The sequence below is a fragment of the Narcine bancroftii genome, chromosome 4 (genome assembly GCF_036971445.1).
Source record: "Narcine bancroftii isolate sNarBan1 chromosome 4, sNarBan1.hap1, whole genome shotgun sequence".
Classification (NCBI taxonomy): domain Eukaryota; kingdom Metazoa; phylum Chordata; class Chondrichthyes; order Torpediniformes; family Narcinidae; genus Narcine; species Narcine bancroftii.
In genome coordinates this window covers 113673754-113696379 of record NC_091472.1, presented here as the reverse complement: position 1 = coordinate 113696379, position 22626 = coordinate 113673754, and the positions used below count along the sequence as shown (strand labels likewise).

Here is a 22626-nt window from a genome sequence, read left to right as displayed (position 1 = left end):
TCAAAGAGCTTGATTGATATTGATGATCCGGAACAAGCTTTGGGATTGAATTCATTGGGGTTGTGAGCTGATTTAGACATAATTTTCTGTCCAGTTGGGAGGATGGAGGTCACTGAAGCTTTCAGAAGTCGTTCACCACCTGTTAAGTGGGGAGTTACTACCTTTGTAGTTTCCTTTTCTAAAAAAATACCTTTTTTTTTGTGTAAGTTTTACTTTGTTTAGAGAGGGGTTTAGTGTTTGTTTAATTTAGATTACTTAGCAAGGGGAGCTTCAAATTTTTTATTGGAGAAGTGGTTTTTTGTGGATAGAAGGAATAGAAAGAGGGTTTTTTTAATTTTGTTTTTATTTTATTTTGATAACAATGTCTAGTTTGAACTTTGCAACATTTAATGTGCAGGGTTTAAATAACCCGATTAAATGAAAATGTGATTTAGCCTATATAAAAAAGATGAAAGTTGATATTGCTTTTTTGCAGGAAACTCATTTAACTGAAAGAGAACATTTGAAATTGAAGAGGGATTGAGTCGGTCATGTATTTTCATCTTTTAATTCGAAAGCAAGAGGAGTGGTGATTTTGATTCATAAGAAAATACCATTTGAATGTGAATCTTTGGTGGAATCAGCTGGTCGAACTTTAATGATTAATTGTAAACTTTTTGCTAAGTCATGGTCTTTGTTGAATGTGCATGCACCTAATGTCGATGATGAACAATTTATGTCTGAAGCTTTTTTAACTTTAAGTCAAGCTAAAGAAAACGTTTTGATTGGGGGAGATTTTAATTGTGTATTAGATCCACTATTAGATAAATCTCCAAAAATCATGAAAAAATCAAAAGCAGCAGTTCAATTGGTTTCTTTGATGAACGATTTAAACTTGATAGAGGTTTGGAGAAGGTTAAAATCCTACTGAGAAAGATTTTTCATTTTATTCCTTGCGCCATGACTCATTTTCAAGGATTGACTTTTTTTTTGGTATCAGCACATTTGCAATCACATTTTATTCAGGCTAAATATAACAGTAGAATAATTTCTGATCATTCATTGCTATTCATTTCTTGTGTTGGACCGGAAGTTATTCAATCAACCTTTTGGTGGAGGTTTAATGTAATGTTATTGAAAAAACATTATTGAAACACACAAAGATCAGTTTGTACAGAGCCGTTGTGATACGAACACCTGCATCAGGACTAATGTGCTTCAGACTTACAAAGGCATCCCTTGCTGAACCTTCTATCATTTATGTCATTATTCTTGATGAATATAGATGAGATCTTCACTCACATCCACTTGATAAATGAAGTTCTGATACACATTGATCATCTCTCTGCCTCCACAGATGCTGTCTGATCTGCAAAGTTCCTCCAGAACTTCAACTTGTTTTCAATTTAATGTTTTAATTTAGATATCCACGCCACTTAGCACATGCTCTGTTCTCGCTGCTGCCATCAGGAAAGAGGAAGAGGTGCCACAAGATTCACACCACCAGGTTCAGGAACAGTTGCTACCCGTCCACCATCAGACTCCTCAAAGACAAACTCTATCAGGGACTTGTGTAAGGACTTTTACTTTGCATTTTATTATTTTTTTCCTCTCTGTATTGCAGTCAGTTTGTTTACATTTCTTTATCAGTTTACATGTGTACATTGTGTATACTTTTTTACACTACCAATAAGTGGTAATTTTTCCTCACCTTCAGGTAAAAGAATCTTAGAGTTGCATGTATTGTCATGTACGTACTCTAACAATAAATCTGAAATCTGAAAAGATACAGCATGGTAACAGGCTTTTTAGGTCCACTAGCCCATTTGGCCCAATGCCTCAATTAGTCTACAACTCTTGTAGGTTTTGAAATGGGGGAGGAAGCCGGAGCGCCCGAAGAAAACCCACACAGACATGGGAAGAACGTACAAACTCCTTACAGACAGCACTGGATTCAAACCCAGGCCAATGGCGCTATAAAAGCATTGTGCTAACCACTGCACTAACCAGGCCACCCAAACAGAGATTTCAGGCCTTCATTTCTTTCCAGCTTAAACAAGCATGACCCACAAACAACAAGAGACTCACATTGTAATCATATCAAAAAACCTTCTCAAGGATTTCAGGATGGTAGCTTTGGACATAAATATACAAACTTATGTTAGAACACAAATAATATAGAGTAGAGCATGTATAAACTTTCCACCCAAAAACTTTGGGTCGGGACCCTTTATCCAGTCTTGAACAAAACATTGATTGACCATTTTACCTTTGGATGCCGTCTAACCTGCTGAGTTCCTCCAGCAATTCTTTGTCTGCTGAAGATTCCAGAATCTGCAGGTTTTGTGTTTCTCGACTGAGAAGATTTGTTGGTTTATGTTTGTACGATTGGGTTTAAGCGGAGTGTAACTCACAATACAACTCATCTTGTAGAGATTTCAAGATTGCTTCTTCAATGGAATGAACACCAATGTAATTGTAGATGAAAGTCCATTTTACTCTGGTGCAACATTAGCAAATGATGTAGTGGAAGCAGATCTGTGAATTATGAGTCCATTTAGATGTGGGCCTTGTAAATATGTAAAATGGACAAGGTTTTACTGGCAGCTACATGCCACTTATCTAACTCTAATAGGTGAGTAACATGAAAAACACCCTTTGACATCACAAAGAGAAATGAGAGTTTCCCACCTTCACGGAAAGAGTGTTTGCCACAATCCCATCAACAGTGGTCTCAGTGAAAGGGTCAAAGTGCTTGTCCGTCCGTCTCATGAACTCTGGCTTCAGACGGAAGCCACTCTTCCCATTGTGTTCAAACATCCCCATGTTCAGCTGCATAGCCAGGTCTGTGGAAATTAGCAAGATCAAAAAAAAACTTAGCAACATCATGATTTTGCCCTTTTCCTCCAGAGGACCCCAAAAACCAACAGCAATAGATATGCACCAAAACACAGAGTTAGTTAAACAAAAGTAGTTTTTAATTATAATTGAACAAGAAAACAGAATTAATCTTTAACTTATTACTATCAACTTATTTAACCTACCTAACCTACTTAAATCCCCCCTCTAATACTAAGTGCAGGTGTGTGTAATGCATATTTAAGATTAGAAAAGTTCTTTGGATCACAGTCCGATCTCACTGGTTGCAGGCAATTCTTGTACTGTGCACAGAAGTTAGCATTAACAAAGTTCACCAGGCTATGGTGTTTAACAGGCAAATGGTTACCACTCAGAAGGGTTCTTGCTGGTTTTCAGAGAGATTCCTTTTCCAGGTCATCCACAACTGATTCCTTCTCAATCAGTCTTGCTGACGAAACTTGCCCCCTTCAGGGTTCTCCAGATGATCCTCTTTCTTTCAGGTCACCTTTCAGGCTGCCTGTCTTCTCCTTTGACCAGTCTTTCAAAAGTTTGCCAGCTTTGTCCTTCTGGAACTGATTTTGGTCTCCTCTCTCTCTGTTTCACACCCTCCCTCTCTGAGAGTAAAACTGTTCTCCGCCTGCTTGCAAAAATCACATGCTCTTCCAGTCAAGCTGTATTCTGCAACTTTGTGGCTCTCTTTGCAAAAAACATTTGCAAAAATCCTGCAAAAATTCTGTGTTTTAAAAATGTGTGTGTGCAAGCTGCTCTAACAATACCTCCCAAACCACCTCTAAATACTCCGTCACAGCATTAATACTAAATCAAATAAAGGTAAAAAGTAAGTGTAGCTCAAGACTTTCATCATAATTATGGGAGTTGTGACCAATCAATATTTTGTTATGACAGAAAAAAATTAATGAATATTTGAGAACCAGAGAAAGCCCATTCAGCCCTTCATGCCTGCTTTGCGGTAACAGAAAGTTGAAGGCTGATCCTTTATCCCAGTTCTATTTTCCTGCATTTATCCCTATCCCATAACTCCCTGAATATATTAAATAAGAATAACCCAATCACTTTCCACTCTTCTTCTGAATGTGGAGTTTCTTGGGGTGAATTTTCAGATATTCTAATATTAACCCTACTTGTGACAGATGCCAATCTGATATTGCTACATTGGCACACATATTTTGGTCTTGTCCATCCTTAGAAATCTATTGGAAATTTATGTTTTAATATCTTTTCAATTGTATTTCAGGCAGAGCTACAGCCCAATCCAATAACTGCTCTTTTTGGGGATTTTGAACCAGACATAGGGAGTTTTTCTGTACCTGTTCAACAGATTGTGGCCTTCTCTACATTGTTGGCCAGAAGAGCCATCTTATTCAAATTGAAAGACTCTAGACTCCAACAGTGTTTCAATGGTTCTCTTATATTATATCCTGTTTAAGTTTAGAAAAAAAATAGCTATCACGTATTTGATTCACCGGTGAAATTTGAAGATACATAGTGCACTTCATAAAAGTGGCATGTCTTATTTTTATTTAATCTAAATGTTTTTAATGCGATTAGATGTATTTACATTTCCAGATGAGATATAGACTTACCTTTGTTTTTTGATTCAACATATGAATCAAAAGCTACAAAATATTTGTAACCCTCAGGTTAAGCTGCTCAGATGTTTTGTTTGGTTAGTTTTTTTAATAGAGCAGGTTAGGTCGGTGGGGGTGGGGGTGGGGGAGGGTTTTATATATATATATATGTAATATTTTTGATGTTTTTTCTGTTTTTATCCAGTGTAGTGGAGGGCGGAACTGAGTTTATACTGTTTGAAATTTTATCTTGAGAGATATATATTTATATAAAATCTTGTAATATATATATGTGTGATCTTGCATTTTCAGTTTTATACCCTTTCCTTCATTGTATTATATTTAGCATATAACCCAATAAAAAAAAATTGAAAAAGGGAAGAGAGAGAGAGAGAGAGAGAGTGTGTGTGTGTGTGTGTGTGTGTGTGTGTGTGTGTGTGTGTACGTGCGTGCATAAAGGTGGCAAGTCAGTGACATTCAAGAGTGAACCTTCAAAACTTCAGTAAGATCTTGTCTAATGAGCAAAACAATCCTCATCATCAACAGCAAGGCTTATGTAGAATGAATTGCCTGAATGCAGGGCACTGGAACAAATGCTAGAGCTGCTGTCTCCCAGCTCCACAGACTGGGTTCAAACCTGTTCTCCAGTGCTAATTGGATAGTATTTGCCAGGTTTCTAATTTGATGATGATGAATATTGTTTAATATCATACACATCAGTACATTGTACAGATACAACGACATTCTTACATCAGTATTGTAAAATGCCTCCAACAAACAATAACTCAATGCAACACAGAAGGAAAAAAGTATCTCGTATTTTTAAAATATGAGGTTGGTTCGTTAATTTTCCACTGAAGATTGCCCCTGGTGTGCAGGGTGAATGGTTGAATCGGAGAAAGGCTGACGGGAATGTGGGAAAATGAAATGGAACAAGTGTAGGATGTGTGAAAATAGGTACTTCATGGTTAGCATAGATTGATAGGCCAAAGGACCTGCTTATGTGCTGCATGACTTGGCTTGGAAACTTATTTAATAATAATAACTAAAAGGTTAATATTTGCAGACTAATGGAGAAAAGTCTAATAAAGGCATTCAAGTTCATTGGTTAGGTATTTCATTCAACAGGTGTAGCCACATGAACTGACTTGACCTCCTTCTGTGCCACACTACAATTCAATAATTTTCATACCAGACTGTTTAGGGTGAATCACAGTGAAATCACTGATGACAATTCCCCATTAATGTATTAGGAGGCTGAATTCTAGCCATCTTCACAAATTTAAAAGCATGTTATTAAATTATGACCTCTGCCTGGTGGGGGCGTCGGTCAGTTCAGCTCATGGATGTGTGATTGAGGAGAAGGGCACCACTTGGCTCTCAAGCCTGTGTCACCATGGCCATGGGAAAACTCTGAGATATATAAAAATGGTCAACTGGAGGTAAATGGACAGCAAAGCATTCCCGCACTAATTTGAAAATCATGTTTTAACAAATTTGATAACTATTTTGAGCGTACAGCAGTTAGAACCAGTAAGAGTAATCCAGTGGATATAGTGGCCACAAACTTCCAGAAAGTTTTTCCATCTCAACAGCAAATGAAGTTCGTGGGGTAAAAGCAACGCTGCTAATTTGGGTGTGAGATTGACTCAATGTCGAAAGACACAAAATTCTGGCGATTGGGTGCATTCCAGACAAGAGAAAGGTGAAGCGAGCTGTCATCCAGTGCCTAGTGATAGAGCATTTCTTTTTTTGGACTCAAGTTAATTTCTCAGACTTAGAGGTGCATTCGACGGAATCTTTTTCCTAGGGTAAAAATATCGCATGCTGGAGGACAAGCATTTAATCTGTAGGGAAGAAAGTTTAAAGGAGTTGTGCAGGACAAATTTATTTTACACAGAGAGGGGTGGACGACTGGTATAGGCTGCCAGCGGTTGTGCTGGAGATAGATATGATATCTACGTTGAAGAGGCTTTGACATAGACACATGTATATGCAGAGGATGGAGGGATAAGGATCATGTTCAGCACAGACACATGGGTCAAAGTGCTTGTTTCTGTGCCGTGCTCTTTGATGTACTATGGGAAAAATGTTGGCAGTGTAATAAACTGAAAAATAATAGATTGATGATAATAATGATTTATTATCATTAATAAGGTACATATTGTATGCATCAAAATCCTTCTTTGCTGACGCTGGTGTCGGAGCAGTCTCTGATTTGTGTAACAAGGGGAGGTTCAAGAGCCTGATAGCTATTGGAAAGATTTGTTCCTGAACTGAGAGGTGCTGGTTTGTGGCTTAGGTGCCTGCTGCCCAAAGGTAGCAGTGATAATAGGTTGTGACCAGGGTGATTGGGGGTCCTTTCTGATGTTGGTTGCCTTCTTAAGGCAGTGTCTCACGTAAATGTTTGCAAATGGATGGGAGGTCAGAACCTTTGATGAACTTGGCTGTGTTTGCTGCCTTTTGCATTCCTGGGCAGTTGAATGCCCAAAGTAGGCTGTGATGCAACCAGTCAGTACCCAGCTAATGCATGTTGGCAAGCGGAATGGATTGACCAATGGCAGATGAATGTTAATGCAGGGAAACATGCACTGATGTTTTTGGAGAGGGTAGTGGAGAGGCAAAAAAAAGTGTGGGTACATAGTCAACTATGAGTGACAGATAGGTTGAGGAAGTGTTAAAAAGGCTCATATAATTGTGGGCTGAATAAAACATTTGTCTGACCTCAAATGGGATACTGTGCGCAATTTTGAGTGTTAACTTTCAGAAAAGAAACAAGGGTATTAGAGGGGGTCCAGAATAGTCTAGGGTTCCTGGGATGTGAGCCAAAAGACTCATAGAATTATAGTACAGTTACAGTAGATTAGAGAGGCTGGGTCTATTTGGTTCAGAGAGGAGAGCCTGGGAGAATGTAGCATGGTTAGCTTGGCAGTTAGCACAAAGCTAGTACAGCTCCAACGACATGGGTTCGAGTTCAGTGCTACCTGTAAAGAGTTTGAATGTTCTCTCTGTAGCCACTTTCAGGTGGCCACGATACCTGACTGTAAAGCAGCCTATTGTACTCCTATGCAGCAGTCGGGTGGCTACCTGAAAGTGGAGTACCCGGCCAGGAGGTACCTACCTAACCCTTCTCCTGTAAGTATAATATCCTGCTCCGAGAATCCCCTATTGCACCTGAAAGCAGCTCAGGCAAAGCTGCTAGCAGTTTTCAGGTGCCTAGCAGCGGGCAGGCTGTTGATAGTCAGGGGACTACGGGGCTTATGCATCCACACAAATTTAAACGGTGAGAGCTTTCGATAAGTCAGGATTCTCGGGGACGGCCGCCCCTGTCCCCTGCCAGCCGCCCATCCCAGCCCCGTATTCTCCAGCTGGCTGCTCCAGCCCCATACTCCCTTACAGGCTGCCCCAGCCCTGTACTCCCCTGCCAGCCACCCCAACCCTGCAGTTCTGCGCTGGGGGGCTTCAGGCAGCGAGGAGGGGGCTGTCAGATAGCAGGGTGGGGGCTGTCAGGCAGTGGGGAGGTGAGCTGTCAGGCATCAGGGAGACGGCTGTCCCTTCCCGGACTCAGGAGCCGACGTTTGCTCTGTAGCTCCTCTCCCCGCTTCAGAACACCTCTTTCAGTGCTGCCACCTGAACGTCCCTTCGCAGACACTTGCAGCCTGCTTCAGAGCCGCATTCTCCAGGCGATTCCATCTGAAAGTGGCATGGGTTTCCTCTGGGTGTTCTGGTTTCCTCCCACCCTCCATAAACAAATTGGGATTGTAGGTTAAATGGTGTCATTGGAGGGTGTGAGCTCATGGGCTGAAAAGATGTGTTACCATGCTGTAGGTATACATGTAAAATTTAAATATGATAGGTGGATAAAATGAAGGGTCTGACAGAGTGGACAGTGGGAAACTTTACCTTTAGTGGAGAGGTTTAGGCCGAGTGATCACAGGTGTAGAAATGAAGTGAGATGTGAAAAAGCTTTTTACATGGGATGCGGATGAAACCTGCAGAAAAAGTGAGGCCGGTTACACTGCGGTGGTCAAGAGGGAGTTGGACAAATATACAACTGAAGAAAAACATGCAGAGCTCTGAAGAAAGGGCCAGTGGGATTGGTAGGGGGAGTGGAACAGGATAGCGACCTGAAAGAGAGCCAGAGTGGACACGATGGGCCAAATTGCCTTCTTCTGTGTTGCAGCCCTTCCTTGAATTCTCTTTCACAAAGTCACATTGACTTTCGTGTTCTGACATTTTATATGAAAGCTTCGATCATTTTCCCAATGACAAATATTAAGTTTACTCCACTTTTGAATCAAAAAGCTAAATTTGGTCTTTTCCATTCCATTAGAATCTTCTCCTTATTCAATGATCTCAGGTGCATACATCTATCCACTTCAGCTTCAAATATCTTCATTGTTTTGGCCTCACAGCTCTCTGGGTTTTACAGATTTTTCAGTGAGAAATTGCTCGTGGTCTTAAACAAGCAACCTCTCACCTTGAGTGAGTGAGCTTCGAGTTCCCAATCAGGGAAGTGTTTCAGAAGCTATCCTTTCTAAAACTTAGGAACATTGCACACCTGTGGCACTCACCTAAAGTCTGGAAGTTCAGGGCTACCAAGTGACATCCAGCATTCCAGAATACCTGAGGCATGTAGTTGGAGGAATCCACCCGGGTGCCCTTGGGATAAATGCGACTGAGCTGTCGTTTGTTGTATCTGCAGAGCATTTACTAAGGAACGTAACAGTAAATGAAGGATATGCAATTCTTTTCATTCTGATGAAAGTCTGAACAATATGTGATCACCATGTGAGGATGCAAAGGGACCACTGACTGGTTTCTATACACGAGTCCATTCGCACCTCTACAGGAATCTCCCCCCCACCCCCAACCATCGACGTGATCTACCAGGATCTTTGTCTGAAGAGGCCAAGCAAAATTTTTGAGGACAACTTTCACCCGCACACAACATCCTTCACAGCATCTGCTCCGTCGGGAAAGAGATACAGGAGTATTCTAGCCAGCATCACCAGGTTGAGGAAAAGCTCCTTCCCACAGGTAGGGAGAATGCTGAATGACCAAAGGACTGACCACCCGAGATTTTCATATTCTTTTTTTTTGATTTCCATATTCATAAAACAATTTTATTTATTTATTTGTATCGATAAAAACTTGTCCTGCATGTGCATTGTTTGTCTGTATGTGGTTTGCACTGAGGACCGGAGAACGCTGTTTCATTGGGTTGTACTTGTACAATCAGATGAAATAAACTTGACTTGACTTGCAGTCTGCTGCATCATTCAGTGAAATCCTGGAATGATCCATATCCCAACTCCTATTCACTTATTTTACCTTCATATACCTTCCCATATCTCCAGCAGATTTTTGCTTGCAACACGTTATTATGGGAATTCTTCTGAGAAAATATCTTAGGATCAAAGGCTAATGTCACCAACACATGGCAAATCCTGCCATTATCCCTCAGGATACATTTCCCTCAAACAACATTCCAAGCCCTGCACACCCAAAATAAAATAATTTATAGCCTGATCTGAGTCTGAACCTATTGAATTAGAGCTAATAATAATAATTTAAATAAGTCTGAGTACCTAAAATTATTGATTTGAATCAGACCGGATTCTTGTGGAGAGTGTCAATGGAGATACAGCCCCACACAGTGGCCAATGTCAGGACAAACAGTCTGATCTTAACCAATTCATCTGGAACTGGAATAGAATGCAAAACCAGCAAAGTATGAGAGTTTATTTTCCTGTACATAAGTAAAATGAACAGATGCTCTGAGATTCATACTTGCTGCAGATACACCAATTCCAAATTATGACAATATGGCAAACAGAAAATGAGATAATAAATATAAATCAATATTTACAGTTGCAGTTACCACCAAAACAAATGGTGTTTCAATGGAGCTGACAGATCTTTTTACAGTTAGAGTTTGGGTAGTTCGGAGAGGTTCAAGAACCTGAAAGCTGTTGGCAGAAGCTGTTCTTGAACCTATAGGCTCTGGACTTCAGGCCTCTGTACCTTCTGCCTAATGGTAGCCTTCTGCATTCCTGGGCATTTGAATTCTCAAACCAGGCCATGATGCCACCAGTCAGTATAATTTCCAAAGTGCAACTGTCAAAGTTGGTTAGTATTCTATGACATGTCAAATCTCCTCTGATTCCTTAGAAAGTAGAGGCATTGGTATGCTTTCTTTATAGCTGCCTTGATGTGCTGGCACTAGGAGAAGGAGAGGTCCTCTGATATTTGGACTTCAAAGAACTTGAAAGTATTAACCCTCTTGACTGCCCTGCTAATAATGGGGACAGATGTGAGGTCCCTTGGCCTCCCTTCCTAAAGCCAACAATAATATCTTTGGTCTTGGTGACGTTGAGAGCAAGGTTGTTGATCTGGCATCACTCAACCAACTTCTCGATCTCCATCCTGTATTCTGAATCATTGTTTCCTGTCGTTCTGCCAACAAAGGTGGTGGTGTCAGCTAATTTATGGATTGAGTTGGAGCTAAATCCTGACTACACAGTCATGGGTGCAGAGAGAATAGAGGAGGGGACGAAGCATGCAGACTTGGGTGCCCCTGTGTTGTTGGCCAATGAGGCTGGACAAGGCAGCTTCTGTACATGGGCTCTCTCTGCAAAAGTCTGTTGCACATGAGGATGAACTGTGTGCTATTTTCAATCCCTAGGCATATGGGTGGCATTGTTAGGATGAGTGTTAGTGAAAAACTTTTAAAGGTTCGAATCTGGCCTTGCCTGTTCGGAGTTTGTACATTCTCCCTGTGACTTTGCGAGTTTCCTCCAGCTGCTGCGTTTCCTCACGTGTTCCAAAGTCATATGGGGTCAGTAGGTTAATTGGTCAGATTGGATGCATTTAGGCAGCGTGGATTAATGGGCCAGAGGGGCCTGTTACCACATTATATCTCTAAATTAAATCAAATTAAACTAACATTTGCAAAAGTGATATGCAAAATCTACATTACATTCTGCATTGGTGCCACTTCAAAGATGCAGTACTTCTATGACTTGTTACGAGCTCCCGTTTCATTTCTTCAAGGGCTAGTACTGGGTGTAACCATTCACAGGTGTGAAAAAACTGGGTGGCAACGACTAGTTCAGACTGGATCCAACTTTACTTTGGAGAGGCGAAGGAACATTTGTTGCTTTTCCCAAGGACATAGGTGGTGAGAGAGTTATGTGGGTGAAACACTGAGGAAACAGAATTCATTATTGACCACCAGCCATCTCATGGAACACTAAGGTGGAGTGACTCTGTGTGAAATGGGCAATTTGGCTGATTCTCCTGTCAGGGGAATTAGTGAACCATACCATGACCAAAGGAAAGGTCACTTCAACTGACCCATACCTTGGTTTTGGAAGCATCGTGGAAGTCACTCATTTCATTTCCCTTATGCAGGGAAAAGGGGAGTTGTGACAACCATTCACCCAAAAGGATATTTCTCAGCAAGAAACTCGACAAGGGTTCACGAGTCACTCAGTCTCTCCTACCTCCTTTGTGATTACTTCTGGCCATCAGTTTAAAAGTCTGCATTACGACACAGGATTTCTAAGACTGAACTTTGGAATGATTTTCCAGAATTGTGCCTAAGCTGTAATGGTTTGGGTATCACACACACACACACACACACACACACACACACACACACACACACACACGTACATTGGTGCATAGTTGAGATTGATTTGACTAATGCGTTATATTAATAGTGCTAATTAATAAAAAATAGTGTTTTACAAGAAAAATAATAACTGTCTTGGTGAATTTCTATTGCTGCTGGTCTGCGACGTAACAGAGTAAACACACTAGCTGTTCAGAAGGTTCATGGTGTACTGCGTTGTGTGTGAGCACAGCAAAAAGACAGACAACAGGCTGTGAGCTCATTTAACACAACACGCTACACTGGTGACCCTAACGTGATCTTTGTCGTGGCTGCCCCACTGACTGCACGAGATAAGTAGGGCCGGTTCACCGCTACAATTATGTGCATCACCACAACTCACCATGTACTGATCCTACAAAAAATGCACCAGCATTTCTCAGATAAAATTCGAGGGCACAGTGAGAAAACATTGCAATAAACAACAGTTTATTGTGCTCCTGCACAAGAGAAATAAATATTTTTCTTGAAAATATTATTTCATGAGAAAGCCTTGGTTGGAAAACTGTGGAGAAAATACATATTAATGTTAGAACAACCCCCAAAACTGGATTAAATACTCTGAGTAAGCCTGAAGCACATTTGCACTCAAAATTGTGATGTTTACTTTCATATCTTTCACTCAAATATTCAAGGTTCCTTTTTAAAGTCAACATTAATCTGTTTATTAAAAATGATTCAAATGATTAAATGATTAAAAATCATTTAATTAAAAATTAAAAATGATTAAAAATCAGGCTCAAAAATGTTTTGAGACAAACTGTAATATTGTCAAAGTACATACATGACATCACATGCAGTCCTGAGTTTCTTTTCAATCAAATAGTACAACTCGAACCTTTGTGGAACACTCTTCTCTGTGGGACAAACTCCAGCAAATAGTGATAAAGAGGGCTTTGAAGCACATGATGGGGTCTGGCTCGGTACAATCTCTCCAAAAGGATACTCCACAAACTCCACTGGAGATTTGGTCAACTGTTCCAGCGCTTTTGTCTCCACGAAAGATGACATTTCAAAGCTCTTGTTATTCTCTGCAAATGAAGCACAAATATTCAATAAGCACCACATTCTACTCACTGGAAAACAACCTCAGATAGATTTTAAGACTGATCTGGTTTTGCACCAACAGTGAAATAATTTAAAAAAAATTCAGAAATAGGCCGCAGCCAAGAGATAAAATTTAATGGAGAAATTCAAATCTTATTGTAAACTAAATTAAAAAAAAAACAGGGAAAAGCATCTTTAAAACTTGAAGTGAATGTGAAGTTACTTGCAGCCAACTATCTTCTGAGCTGGTTTCTGGGAGCATAATTCATGTGATGAATAGGCCTGATAAAACACAATAAAGTACTTGTGTGAACATATTCGTTTCTGTGCTCACAAAAAGCGGAATGTACACCACTAGAGAACATTGTGCCAGCAAACTCTCCACATTTTTTGAGTGACAAGTTTGCAAAGTGTATTTGACTTGGTCCTTTTGGTAGAATTTAATCAGCTGACACTCCACCCAAGAGATATCAAATAATTTTACAGTTTACTCTCCCGTGATTTTGAAAACCTCAATTGAAACATTCTCATCCCAAGAAGGCAGATTTTCCAATTGTTGTAAAGTTTTGGTTGCAATGTCAATCACTAATATGTTATTTCCCGCAGCAGTTTTAGAGGACACGCCGGGGAATAAACTGCTGAGACTTTCATTGTGTTGCCAGAAGGGCCTTCTGATATCTTCTATTTGTTTGGTGTCTACAAAGATGTCTGTATACCAAGTGTTCAATGAGCTGTCTTTTGTATGGAAGGAAGGAATAAGCAGATCAAAGAGTGACATTCGAGAAAGGGAGTGAATGGGAAAATAAAGATATATCTAGATGAGAAACAAAACTGTCTAATTGGAGAGGTCTGCTCAAAAACTGCGCACCATTTTAATTAGAAAATAACACAGGATGTACAAATGCAAATTAATTAATTAATTCGTTAGGTCTAATTGTTCAGGGTAATGCTGTGCTCAACAAATAAATCAAATAAATTAAAATTAAAATACCTCTTATGAAATTTATAAATTGGATGTCTGCTTTCCTACACTCTGCATTCAATAGATTTATTTTTAAACAATGTGTACAAAATTACCTTCCTAGATTATGTGAATATGAAGTTGAAATAAATCATAGGATTCCACTTTAGCCAAAATGATTTTGTAAAATGACTTTGGGTGAAAAATGCCAGCAATCCTTGGAATTACATCATTTGAGAAACATGGTAATGGAATGTGACTAATCAAACACTGAACATGTTCAGCTGAAAACCAAGTTTATGGAAACGGTGATAACAACCGTCATACACTTTGTTCAACACAGCTGACGGGACCAACAAGAGCACAATGAATAATAGCCAGGCAACCACGGGATCAGGAATGATTAACTTAGTCCACAGGTAACATGAAGACTTGTTTGAACAAAGAATGATCAGGCTCAAAAATGTTACGTGATCTTAACCTCATGTAAGGCGATAATTTGGCAGTTGTGTTCAACATGCGGTAAAACAATTTTTTCAGCTGATAACTAATAAAAATAATCAGTTGAGTCCTCAAATGAGATATCAGCAATCATACAGTAAAAAGTGTTCAGCTGAAGAGTTTTAATTCACTTTAAGGACTGAAATGTTTCTCCACCATAAGCTTCCCAGTGCCTCGGGTTTGAAGGTAAAGATTATTTTGTTGCTTGATGAATATGTACTGATAACTTCAGCCTAGATGGAACACAGAACATTACAACACAGAATAGGCCTTTTGGCTCACGATGCTGTGCCGACCTACAGTATTTAAACCTATTCAACAATCTAAACTCTTACCTCACACAAACAACTGTCTATTTTTCTTACATTCATGTGTCTGCCCAAGAGTCTTTTAACCATCTCTATTTGTACCAGCCTCCACCACCACTCCTGGCAACGCATTCCAGGGACCTACCACTGTACCCCTGAAGCCTCCCTAAACTTTCCTGCCCTCATCTTAAACAGATGTCCTCTTGTATTTGCTGCTGTTGCCCTGGGAAAAAGGTGCTGACTTTCCACCCTGAGTTCTGATAGTTCAACCAGATGGGCTCAAGATATTGTTTTCCCCGTTATCATAGATTTCTGGTTTCACACTTTTAGGAAGTTTTAAATGTCGTAGATATGTGGAAACAAGATTGTAGTTTTACAGAATTAAGAAATGTTGTGATTGTCGGAACTCACTACTTGTTGATTAGATTGATTACTTAATAAATCTTTTGTACCTTTTGCCTGGGCTCTCATAACATTTTTATCACATCTCTGTACCCTCTGTGATGAGGAGGTTCAACACTGTGAAGATACAGTCAGATCCTAATAATATACAAGATATTACTTTTCATCTAAAATTAAATAAACCAAATGAATCAATGTATTTGAATGGACAGAGGATTGGCGAACACGTCGAAGGCAGGAAGTTGGGATAAATGGATCTTTCTCTGATTCGCAATTAGTGATGTGCAAAGTGCCAGAGGGTTCAGTGCAGGACCTGCAACTTTTAATGATATACATTAACGATTTGGAAAAAGGGACCGAAGGTATCGAATCTAGGTTTTCTGATTATACTAAACTGAGTGGAAAAGCAAATGATGTGGAACAGATAGAGAGTCTGTAGATAAGTACTGTACAAATAAGTTAAGTGTGGGCAAGGGTCTAGCAGATGGTGTGCAATCTTGGTAAGATGAAAAAATAGTCGATGAGATTATTATTTAAATGGTGAAAGATTGTTGGATGCTGATTTACAGAGGGACATGAATCGCAAAAGTTTGGTTTGCAGCTGCAACAGGTAATTGTTGTAACAAGTAAAATCTTCAGTATTTGGCAGCAAATGGAATTTTGGCCTCCATTGCTAGAGGGATCAAATTTAAGAGCAGGGAGATTACATTTATAAGTTTAAACATACAGCAGGATGACAGGCCCAAATGACCCACACCCATGCCCCCCACATGTACAACTTAACCTATAATTCGCATAGGTTTTTGGAGGGTGGGAGGAAACCGGAGAACCCAGAAGGAAACCCATTCAGACACAGGGAAAATGTACAAACTCCTGACAGACAGCAATGGATTTGAACCCGAGTCATTGGCATTAATGGCTACGCTAATCCTGCCACCCTCCACAACCGTAAAGGGTAGTGGTGAGGCTGCACCTGGAGTACTGCATGCAGTTCTGGTCTCCTTACTTGTTCATGAATATACTGGCTTTGGAGGCAGTGCACAAGATATTCACCTGGTTGATTCTGGAGATTAGGGCATTGGCCTATGAGGAGAGAGTAGGTGCTTTCAAGCTGCAGCACCTGGGTAGCCCTCCTGAAACCCAGGTGCGATTAGTGGGGCAAAGGTGCCTCCAGCACCTTTTAAGTTGAGGGGGGGATCAACCCAGTAAATCGCCAGCCCGGCGATTTAAGAGGCATCCCGCCCCTGCGATGATGTGGTAAGTGACGCATCAAGCAAACTAGTCTTCCCCATCCCCCCCCCACTAGCCGTCAGTCACTCCCCCACCAGCTGTCAGTCTCCCTCCCACCGTCAATCGCGCTCCCCCTCACCCCACGGCAGCTGATCCCTCTTCCCTTCGCTGCACCAGCTGACCCCTCTCCCCTTCCCCGCGGCAGCCAACTCATCTCCCCTTCTCCACGGCAGCAACCCCTCTCCCCTTCCCCACGGCACCCAATTCCTCTTCTCTTCCCTGTGGCAGCCGACCCCTCTCCCCTTTTCCGCGGCAGCGACCCCTCACCCCTTCCCCATGGCCGGCCCCGCAGCAGTGGGCTCTCTCTCCCATCCCAATCATGGCTGGCAGGGGTTTCCCTGTGACACCAGCACATAAGTGCCGACATCACTGGAACAACCGAGTCAGCCATTTTCATTTCAAGTCGCAGAAGGACGCAACCTAGGTGAGTATTACTGGGTTCCCTGACTACCTCCAATGTGGGGCAGGGACCTGGTTGAATTGGGACGACCCTGACCAGGTCGGACCCTTTCAACCTGCTGCGTGAATGAGTCACTAACCGGGAAAATTGCCCAGTTAATCCCATTTTACATGGCAGCTTGAAATGGCCTATTGAGTTCCCTTGCTCTGTATACATGTGGTAAACTACTGTATATATGTTAGCACTTGTTCTAGTTTGTCTGGACATGCCCCTTGCTGACTGTACTTGTGACTCCTCTCACAGACCCCCGAATAAAAGTGACTGTGCCACAGCTCCCTCCTCAGTCCAGGGCAGTCGATCAGCATGGACATTCCCCATTTCTGTTGTTAATAAAAGCCTATCAGTTCTTATATAACAGAGTCTTTTGAAGTAATTGATGGTGCATCAATATACTAGAATTAAAGAAAAGCAGGGGGATCTTACAGAAAATAAAAGATTATGAAAGGGGTAGATACGATAGTCTTTGGCTTGGCTTCGCGGACGAAGATTTATGGAGCAGGGAAGTAATTTCCTCTGATATGCAAATCTAGAACCAGGATTCAGGAAAGTAGCTTTGGATGGAGGTGAAGAGGAACTGCTTTTTGCAGAAAATAGTGAATCTGTGGAATTCCATACTCAACAAAGAAGGAGACGATGCCTCATTAACTATATTTAAGGCACAGTTAGGTAGATTTTTCCATAGTAGGGGATTGAGGATTATGGACAATAAGCAGGTAGATAGAGCTGAATCCATGGCAAGATCAGCCATGATCTTATTGAACGAGGTAGCGGGTTCGATGAGCTGAATGGCTGACTCCTGCTTCTGAAGAAGGCGATAGTTTGGTAATTTGCTCTTCCTAGTCGGGAAAAGATAGATGAAACCTGCAGAACATTCTAGCAACACACAAAATTCTGAAGGAACTCAGGCAGCCTCCATGGAAGACAAGAGATCGTTACTGTTTAGGGCTGAAACTTTTTATCAGGTTGGGTTTTGATGCACTCAAAGCAACAATGAAGATGAAGTGAGAGGGAAGAGAGGGGATGGATGGAGAGAGGGAGGGATAGATGGAGAGAGGGAGAGAGAATTGGAATGAAGGACAGAGAAGAGAAAGAAAGAGGAAGGATGGAGAGAAAGGGAAGGGAGTGGGAGGGAAAGAGGTTTAAGACTGGAGAGTGGGGATTGAGCGTGGCAGTAGAAGGGAAGAGGAATTAATGCTGGGCTACAGCAGTCTGATGAGCGAGATGCCTTTCCATATTCCTCATGAAGCAATCTGGTTTGGTTTGATAGCAGAGAGAGCAGAAATATCTTTTGTTAAAAACCACAAAACCTCCTAGCAAACAAACATTATTAAAAAGAATCCATTTACACATTATGCACTCAAAGATGAAAATTTTCAGGGTCGTTTTCAGAGAGAATAATACGTAAAACTCATTCATCTTCATGTTTTTGGAGTGAAGTGACATAGTATTAGAGCAGTGGAGCACTGTCATCAACTCTAGATTTCAATGTTCACACCATGGACAATACTGGCAACTTCTAAATAAACGGACAGCAATGCTAATAATGTTACCTACCACGATTACAGCCATAAAACCTAAAAGATACCTCTGATTTATTTCCATGATATGACTGAACTCCACACCTCCTGAAATTCCATGCCTGACAAAATTCCTCTGCTGGACATGTCTGCAGCTACATCATCACCCTTGTCTCTTGGAAGGGAAAGGGAGAGCCTCGGCACGTGGATGCGACTTGGGGTGAACAATTCCGTAGAGAGTGACTTGAAGTTGGGGCCCAAACCTCTAGCTTTAAGCTGCCTCCCTGTAGGAAGCACAGTTGAACAATAGACATAGGTTTGGTGCCCAAACATCACCTTGCAACTCACCCCCTCCCTGCTTTCAGTGTTGTACTAAATGTTTGGCAGCAGAAAAAGATCAGTCATAAAATATTGCTTGATCTGATTGGGAAATATTGGCTCCAACAAACAAGAAAATAATGAATGGTGACCGGCACCTTTCATAAGGAATCAGATGACTCAAAACTAGCCTTGACCAAGAACCCATATGACATGAAAACAAGTAATGACAGTGATGTACTTGGGAAATGAAGGTTTATGAATAGTCAATCTTGTTTCACTTGGCAAAAAAGACAGAAGGTCATAGAGGGGCCATAGGTGTTGAAGGCTGAATGGTATTGCTTGGAAATTGGCTTGTTTGAAACACTAAACCAATCACCCACAATGGTAGAAACACCATGAACTTGGAGAAGTTTTACTTTTAAAAGATTACTTGGATAGCCTGCCCCCTTATTCCTTCCTTAAAAGGATCCCCGCACAGTTCCTGACTGGAACTATCTGCAGAGGTCATAGCTAATGCGTCACTCCCTCCCTGACTGGCGGAGTGTGAGTCACAGCCTTACAGTCCATTCACAGTGACAACCACCTTGCAATAGCAGGTTGCCAAAGTTGTGTCGGGGGGGGGGAGTGGTGGTGGCATGAATGAGGCAAGGGGGAGCTGTTGCTCTACAATTGAATAGAAACCTGCACCCCATGAAATATACTGGACCGATGAGCTCCTGTGCCCAAAGAATCTCCCAGGTAGGGTCATGACTGGGACATTGATCCCTGGTATAGTTTACAGAGAGGGCCATGATCAGTGATGCTTGAGGAGAAACGTGCAGCACGTTGGAATGATCATGGAAGAGGCTACAACCAAATCACTGGGGTCACTTTAATTCCTATGAGGATGTTGACAGGTTACATCTTGAAGTCTTGAAGGGGATCAGAGGAATATGTATTTTTTTAACATAGAATATAGAATGGTACAGCACAGTTCAGGCCCTTCAGCCCACAATGTTGTGCTGACCTTTAGACTCTGCCTCCCACAAAACCCTCCATTTTAAATTCACCAATGTACCTGTCTCCACCATTGAACCAGGTAGTGTATTCTACGCACCAACCACTCTGGGTAAAAAAAAAACGCTTCCTCTAATATCTCTCTTCAACTTCCCACCCATGCCCTCTTGTAATGAGCTGTGGTGCCCTGGTAAGGAGGTGTTGGCTGTTCATTCTATCTATTCCTCTTAATATCTTGTTTACCTCTACCACATCTCCTCTCATCTTCCTTCTCTCCAAAGAGTAAAGCGCTAGCTCCCTTAATCTCTGCTCATAATGCATACTCCCTAAAGCAGGTATCATCCTGGTAAATCTCTTCTGCACCCTTTCCAAAGCTTCCACGTCTTTGCTATAATGAGGTGACCATAACTGGACACAGTATTCCAAGTGTGGTCTAACCAGTTTTGGAGAGCTGCATCATTACCTCAAGGCTCTTTAACTCAATCCCTTGATTTATGAAAGCTCACACCCCATAAGCTTTCTTAACTTCCCTGTCTACCTGTGAGGCAACTTTCAGAAATCTGTGGACATGGACCCCCAGATCCCTCTGCTTTTCCACACGATCAAGAGTTCTGCCATTAACTCCATTAGCTTGGAGTTTGTCCTTCCAAAGTGTACCACTGCACACTTCTACGGATTGAACTCCATCTGCCACTTTTCAGCCCAGCTCTGCATCCTATCAATGTTCCTCTTCAATCATCTACAATCCTCTACACTATCCACAACACTACCAACCTTTGTGTTGTCTGCAAACTTGCCAAACCACCTTTTCACCCCCTCACCCAAGTTGTTAATAAAAATCACAAAAAGTAGAGGACCCAGAATCAATCCTTGAGGGACTCCACTAGATACAACCCTACAATCTGAATGTACTCCCTCCACTACAACCCTCTGCTTTCTACAGACAAGCCAATTCTGAATCTACATGGCCAAGATTCCCTGGATCCCAGGCCTTCTAATTTTCTGAATAGGCCTACCATGTGGAATCTTGTCAAATGCTTTACTAAAATCCATGTAGATCACATCCACCACACTATCCACATTAATATCTCTGGCTATCTCCTCAAAGAACTCTATCAGACTTGTGAGACATGATTTGTCCCTGATCAGACCATGATACTCTAAATGCCCATATATCCTATCTCTAAGAATCCTTCCAACAGCTTGCCCACCACAGACATAAAGCTCACTGGTCTTTAATTACCTGGACTTACTCTACTACCTTTTTTGAAGAAGGAGAAAACATTTGCCACCTTCCAATCCTCCAGTACCATTCCTATGGATAACAAGGACACAGATCCCTGCCAGAGACCCAGCAATCTACTCCATTGCCTTGTGGAGCAGCATGGGAATATTCTGTCAGGCCCCAGGGACTTATCTGTCCTAATGTATTGTAACTGTTCCAACACATTTTCTCTCAATATCAATATGCTCTAGAATATTTAACACACCCAGATTGTCCTCACCATCACCATCCTTCTCTTTGGTAAATACTGAAGAGAAGTATTCATTGAGGACCTCACCTACTTCCACAGCCTCCAGGCACATCTTCCCACTTTTATCTCTAATTGGTCCTACACATAAGTGAAGAATGCCTTGGGGTTTTCCTTAACCCTATTCACCAAGGCCTTCTCATGTCCCCTTCTTGGTCTCCTCAGTCCTCTCTTAGGCTCCTTTCTTGCTACCCGGTATTCTTCAAGAGACCTATCTGATCCTTGCTGCCTAAACCTCATGCATGCAGCCTTCTTTCACCTGACTAGATTTTCCACCTCTCTTGTCAACCACGGTTCCTTCACCCTATCATTCCTTTTCTCCCACACCGGGACAAATTTATCCCTTGCAACCTACAAGAGATCCCTCAATATCGACCACATCTCCATAGTACAATTCCCTGCAAAAATGTCATCCCAGTTTATACCCGCGAGTTCAAGCCTTATAGCCTCATAGCTTGCCTTTTCCCAATTAAATATTTTCCTGTCCTCTCTGACTCTATCCTTGTCCATGACAATGCTGAAGGCCAGGGAGCAGTGGTCACTACCCCCCAAATGTTCATCCACTGAGAGATCTGTGACCTGACCCAATTCATTACCTAATACAAGATCTAATATGGCATTCCTCCTAGTTGGCCTGTCAACATACTGTGACAAGAATCTATCCTGGACACACAAACTCTGCCCCATCTAAATCTTTGGTATTAAGCATGTTCCAGTCAATATTAGGGAAGTAGAAGTCACCCCTGATAAGAAGCCTATTATTTTTGCACCTTTCCAAAACTGCCTCCAAATCTGCTCCTCGGTATCCCTACTGCTACCAGGGGGCCTATAGAATACTCTCAATAAGAGTAATTGCTCCCTTCCAGTTCCTAACTTCCACCCATACTGACTCAAAAGAGGATCCTGCTACATTACCCATCCTTTCTGCAGCTGTTATAGTAAACCTGACCAGTAGTGCCACCCCTCCTCCCTTCCCCCTCCCCCCCACCCATGCCTTTTAAAACACTGAAATCCAAGAATATTCAGAATCCATTTCTGCCCTGGTGTCAGCCAGGTCTCTGTAATGGCCACTGCAGATAGTTCCATGTATGTATCCAAGCTCTCAGTTCATCACCTTTATTCCTGATGCTTCTTGCATTCAAGTACATGCACTTTAGCCCTTCTACCTCACCACGTTTATTCTGCT

The 22626-nt window shown here is 41.6% G+C and overlaps 1 protein-coding gene across 5 annotated transcripts in view; it reads right to left on the bottom strand.

The window, feature by feature from the left end:
• Window positions 1–22626, bottom strand: part of plcb1 (phospholipase C beta 1) — a 1044484-nt gene that overhangs the window by 143935 nt on the left and 877923 nt on the right. For all 5 annotated transcript variants that reach the window (XM_069932441.1, XM_069932442.1, XM_069932443.1 and 2 more), the window contains exons 18-20: window positions 13052–13136; window positions 9002–9126; window positions 2671–2825 (exon numbers count right to left, since the gene is read on the bottom strand). In XM_069932441.1, the coding sequence (XP_069788542.1) occupies window positions 2671–2825; window positions 9002–9126; window positions 13052–13136 (365 nt within the window). The remainder of the gene's footprint in view (window positions 1–2670; window positions 2826–9001; window positions 9127–13051; window positions 13137–22626) is intronic.